General features: G+C 48.6%; 1 protein-coding gene across 1 annotated transcript in view; it reads left to right on the top strand.

The window, feature by feature from the left end:
* Positions 1–446: 446 nt before the first annotated feature.
* Positions 447–5,542, top strand: part of NCAPD3 (non-SMC condensin II complex subunit D3) — a 29,990-nt gene continuing 24,894 nt past the window's right edge. The window contains exons 1-6 of the mRNA XM_082330855.1: positions 447–507; positions 733–887; positions 1,985–2,147; positions 2,941–3,119; positions 4,650–4,829; positions 5,253–5,314. Of these exons, the coding sequence (XP_082186981.1) occupies positions 2,973–3,119; positions 4,650–4,829; positions 5,253–5,314 (389 nt within the window). The 5' untranslated portion in view covers positions 447–507; positions 733–887; positions 1,985–2,147; positions 2,941–2,972. The remainder of the gene's footprint in view (positions 508–732; positions 888–1,984; positions 2,148–2,940; positions 3,120–4,649; positions 4,830–5,252; positions 5,315–5,542) is intronic.

The following is a 5,542-nucleotide window of genomic DNA, read 5'->3' as shown; positions in this document are numbered from 1 at the left end:
GCCGGGGCGGGGGGGGGCCGCAATGCGGCAGGGACGCCGGGGCGGCGGCGGCGGCGGGGCCCAGCGGCCCGGCGCTTCCCCGGCTGCCGCTGAGGGAGCCCGGCGCGGGCGGGCGCGGCCCCCCCCGGCGCCACGCGCGACCGCTGCCCCCGCCTCGCCGCGGGAGCGCCGCCGCCGCCGTCCCGGGGCCGCGCACCGCGCATGCGCCGCCCGCCCGGGGCCGGGGCCGGGGCCGGGACCGCGGCGCCGCTGCCCCCGCCCCGCCGCGGCGCGCAGGCGCCGCCCGCCCCTCGCCCCGCTCGGCGCCCGGCGCAGGCGCGCGGGGGGGCCGCCGGCCCGGCCGCTTCCGGGAAGCGGGCGGCAGCCGCGCGGGGATTGGCCGCGGCGCGCGGCCGCGCGCGATTGGCCGGTTCGAAGGGGCCGGCGGCGGCGGGATGGCGGCGGCGGCGGCGGCGGGCGAGCTGTCGCGCGCCCTGGAGGGGTGGCGGTTGCGTGACGTCGGCGGAGGTGCGGGGCGGCGCGGGCGGGGGGCGAGGGGCGCGTACGCCGCCGCGGGCAGGGGGCGAGCGTGACGTCACCGGCGGGGGGCCGGCGACCCTCCGCGGGCCGCCGCTGCGCTGGGGTGGCTTGGTCGCGTGCCGGGTTCGACGCGTTACCGGGGAGAAACGCGCGTCGCGGCCAAGCCTCGCGCCCGGCGCTTGCAAACGCTTACAAACGCTTTTATTGTGCCAGTCTGGGCGAACGCCGTCTGGGATCTGGATTTCACCGAGGCGGAACCGCTGGATCCCCGGGTCGCGGAGGCGATCGCGGGAGAGGGGCTCGATGCCTTCACCGGGCTTCACCGGGCGCTGTCGCCCTTCGCTGGGGAGGACCGGGAGAGCAGAGAGGTGAGGCCAGTGCCGCTCGCCCAGGTACGGGTCCTGTGCTGTCCTCTTCTCCAAGCCTGTCCTGCCTCGGAACTTATAAAAAATGTCAATTTATAAAAGAGTTTCAGGCTGCACCGAACAATTCTTGTCACGTCTGCCAGGATGCTTCAGAGGGAAGCTGTTCCCAAGTTTAAAAAACATCTTTATAACATAATATAACGTAACGTAATATAACGTAACGTAATATAACGTAACGTAATATAACGTAACATAATATAACATAATATAACGTAACGTAATATAACGTAACGTAATATAACGTAACGTAATATAACGTAACGTAATATAACGTAACGTAATATAACATAATATAACGTAACGTAATATAACGTAACGTAATATAACGTAACGTAATATAACGTAACGTAATATAACATAATATAACGTAACGTAATATAACGTAACATAATATAACATAATATAACGTAACATAATATAACGTAATATAACGTAACGTAATATAACGTAACGTAATATAACATAATATAATGTAACGTAATATAACGTAACGTAATATAACATAACATAATATAACATAACGTAATATAACACAACGTAATACAATATAATAGAAAATAAATTATTGCAGACTCACAGGATGGTTTGGGTTGGAAGGGACCTTAAAGATCACCTGGTTCCAACCCCCTGCCATGGGCAGGGACACCTTCCACCAGAGCAGGTTGCTCCAAGCCCCATCCAGCCTGGCCTTGAACTCTTCTAGGGATGGGGCATCCCCAACTTCTCTGGGCAACCTGTTCCAGTGCCTCACCATTCTCATGGTGAAGAATTTCTTCCTTATATCTAATCTAAATCTACTCTCTTTCAGTTTACAGTCATTATGTCTTGTCCTATCACTATGTGCCCTTGTAAACAGTCCATCTCCAGCGTACATATAGTATTACATACCATCACATAATTATTAAAACATATTTTAAAGAATATATAATGTATATAGGAGGTTGGTTGCAGTGGCAACTGTTAAAACGTGAATTGTATCTCCTGGTAGGGAGCTATGTTATTACAGGATTTCTCACCATTACTCGTATGTTTCGCCTCAGAATATCTGGACCTTGTTTGCTGAAAACAGCTTCTCCCATAACGCTCTCGTGGCTGTGTTGCATCACTTTGTCCAAGCGGGCCAGCACAAAAGAGCTAATGCACAGCAGAGGGTTTACGCTCTTCATGCGGCTGGGTTGTACTTCTTACTGCTGGAAATCCCAGGTGAGTGACGGGATGTGCCTCTCGATTGTTGGATAAAACATTGTTCGGGCAAAATCAGCTTTCTCTCATTTATAAGAATTCCAGGTGGAACAAGTGATGGCTTTTTAACTGTTCGCTTGATCTCCCTGAAATCCTCGGGGATCAAACTGAGCCATGGTGTTGAGTGCTGAACAGCTGTTACGGTCTGATAGCAGCTTGGTCTCCTGCCACAAAGTGGCTTGATGGTCTCAGTCCGGGTCTGCGTTGCCATGTGTCTTCTTAGTAGTTCTGTGACAAGGTCGACAGAGGAGTCTGCGTGCACATACATCCCTCTGGTTTGACAATAATACACATAAAAAAGGCAGAAGCTTATTCCTGTTCCTGCTCTGTAGCTAGAGAGTGTTTCACTTTGCAGTGCTTTTGGACAGGTTCATTTGTGAAAACAAAAGTATTTGTTTAAAATAACCAGCATCTGGAGTTTTCTGGCAGGTTGATTCACAGCAGTATCCTTTGGTATTCAAGGCTGACACGTACTCTGCTTCAGTTTTGCTGATCTTTGTTGTGCAGCGTGTTACCAGCTAGAAGGGGTCAATCAGCTGGTGGTCCTACTGGAGAATGTCATCACTGATGACATGTCATCCTGATGCAGTCTGGCTTTGTTCAAGCAATTCTTTCTTCTCCTGAACTTCCTTAGTCCTTGCCTTTGTCCTGGCCACCTATCTGGCTGTCAAAGCAAAGGGAGAGATGGTCAGATGATTTGATGCTCCCTCTGTATTTTGGCTGTAAGATGGCTGATGTTGTCTTTTCTGTGCAGGCAGCGTAGCTAACCAGCTGTTCCATCAAGTGATGTTTGATAAGTGTCTTCACACCCTGACAAAATGTTGGCCTCAAGAACCAGATCTGATGAGGAAAAGAAAGAAGATGCACGCTCAAAGCTCTCAGACCAATGGAAGAAGAAATAGAAAGAAAGGAAGACCGTGCAGGAATGGCAATGTAAGATGTTTGTATAATCTCTTCAGATATAAATCTCTATTAATAAGCAAATTGTTGGCAAGCTATTTCACTTCTGGGTCAGTGTGATATTCTTCCTCTTTTTCACCCTTTTTTTAGTTCTTAACCTTTTATTCAGCAGTTCAGCTCTGCTCTTGATCCTCTACCTATTATTAGGAATTTCAGAGATCTGATGATTCAACATTAGCTGCAGTTTCCTGGCTGCTGACTAATAGAAAAAATACAGCTTATTTGTCTGTGGCATATTGTTAGAAAGCTCAGTCGCAGAAGGAGAAGCTAATTTATATCAGCTTCTTCAAGAGACCTTCAAGTTAGTATGCGACCAGCTTGCAAATGACATTTGAGTTTCCGTGCCAACTTACTGATGGGAAGTTAGGGACTAAATCATAGAATCACAGAATCATAGAATAGTTAGGGTTGGAAGGGACCTTTAAAGGCCATCTAGTCCAACCCCCCTGCAATGAGCAGGGACATCTTCAACTAGACCAGGTTGTTCAGAGCCCCATCCAACCTGGCCATGAATGTTTCCAGGGGTGGGGCATCTACCACCTCTCTGGACAACCTGTGCCAGTGTTTCACCATCCTCATTGTAAAAAATTTCTTACTTGTATCTAGTCTATATCTACCCTCTTTTAGTTTAAAACCATTGACACCACTTGTCACCAGTCTCCATCTGGACATTGAGCCGTTGACCACTACCATCTGGATGCGACCATGCAACCAATTCCTCATCCACCAAACACTCCCCCCATCAAATCCATATCTTTCCAATTTAGAGAGAAGGATGTTGTGGGGGACTGTGTCAAAGGCCTTACAGAAGTCCAGATAGACAACATCCGTAGCTGTTCCCTTGTCCAGTGATGTAGTCACTCCATCACAGAAGGCCACTAGGCTGGTCAGCCAGGACTTGCCCTTGGTGAAGCCGTGCTGGCTGTCTCGAATCACCTCCCTGTCCTCCATGTGCCTTAGCATAGCTTCTAGGAGGATCTGTTCCATGATTCAGGGTCCTGACTTGACTCTTGAGCCTCTCCTTCCTCGCCTGTCCCTTCTGAACAGCTCGTTCTAACATTTATATGTTTGGGTTTTTTTAACGGAATTGAGGATTATGCATCAGAAATCCTGAGAGAACGTTGCTGCCACAGGTGCCGCAGGTTCATGACAAGCAAGGGAAGAAGGGCATAGGCACAATGGGAATTACTTGAGGTGAATCTCCAAGTGTCAGAGTAGAATTCAGATAATTGTCTTCAGTTCTGATGGACTTTCTCCTTCAAAATGAGAATAGGCTGTGTTGGAGCCTTCTTTTTTTCTATCCAACTTTCCTCTTTCTGTCTGTTGTTTGTTTTTTTGCCACTGTTAAGTGCATTAATTAATCTGAAAGAAAAGATTTAGAATTTTGGATGTTAAATCATGTAGGACCTAGCCTGAGAACTCTGTGAAGCACCGAAATGTGCAGAAGAGATCAGCCAGTGCTGTGGGACAGGAAGGCGCTCTTTCTCTTTTCTACCAATATAGATAGAAGAGATATTGGAAGAGGAGGAGGAGGAGGAAGAGGATTGTGAAAATGTTTACTTTTCAACGGACGATCTTCTTCAAGTTCGCAACTCAATCTTCCTTCTTTTGAAAAACTTCTTAAGACTTCTACTGAAGTTCTCCCTAAAAGAAAAGCCTCATTGTGTGCAGAACTGCCTGCAGGTAATAAGATTCAACTCAAGGAACCTTATGTCCCCTAACAGAAACTTTCGGTGGATGCAGAGCACTCCATAGCCATGGGAGTGATGACAGCCCTGCCTTTCATAAACTGGTCCCGATTAAACTGTCCTCAGTGTAAATCTGGGAGCGGCGTGCTTGCTCCATGTCTGTCTCTTATGCTTAGCACTTGCTGGCTAGTACCAGCCAGGCAGTTCGTGGTTTGCTCTGAGGTGCTTACCCCTCACCATACCCATGGGGAAGACGCATGGCATTGAGCCTCTGGGCTTTGGGGTCTGCTTGTTCTGCTTCAAGGGAGGTACTGTGGTCGGGAAGTTAGACTCAAGTTCTCTGTGGTCTGACATCCAGGCAGACCTGCACGTCTTCCCCTCATGTGAATTAGCTAAGCTTGGCTGTGTTTCCTTGCAGATCTTTGTTGAAATGACAAACTTTGAGCCAGCGGTACACGAGTTCGAGTTTTCAGCAGCAATGTGAGCAAATAATTCTTAAGGTTTATACGGTGCTTTGAACAAGTAAAGCACTCAATGCTTGTGTTGTTATTATTCTGTTTATACGAAAATGAAAGCGGTGATTTCTTTCACTGAAGGTAATTAGAACGTGTTCCACCTAGGTAACAGTAAACAACATTTAGTGAATATTGAATGTTTTCCAGTCAATGAGCATGTTTAGTTGTAATAGTTGTAGTAAATGTTTCTCTG

Source organism: Platalea leucorodia (genome assembly GCF_965183815.1).
Source record: "Platalea leucorodia genome assembly, chromosome: 20".
In the NCBI taxonomy this organism is placed as follows: domain Eukaryota; kingdom Metazoa; phylum Chordata; class Aves; order Pelecaniformes; family Threskiornithidae; genus Platalea; species Platalea leucorodia.
This window is presented reverse-complemented; position numbering and strand designations above follow the sequence as displayed.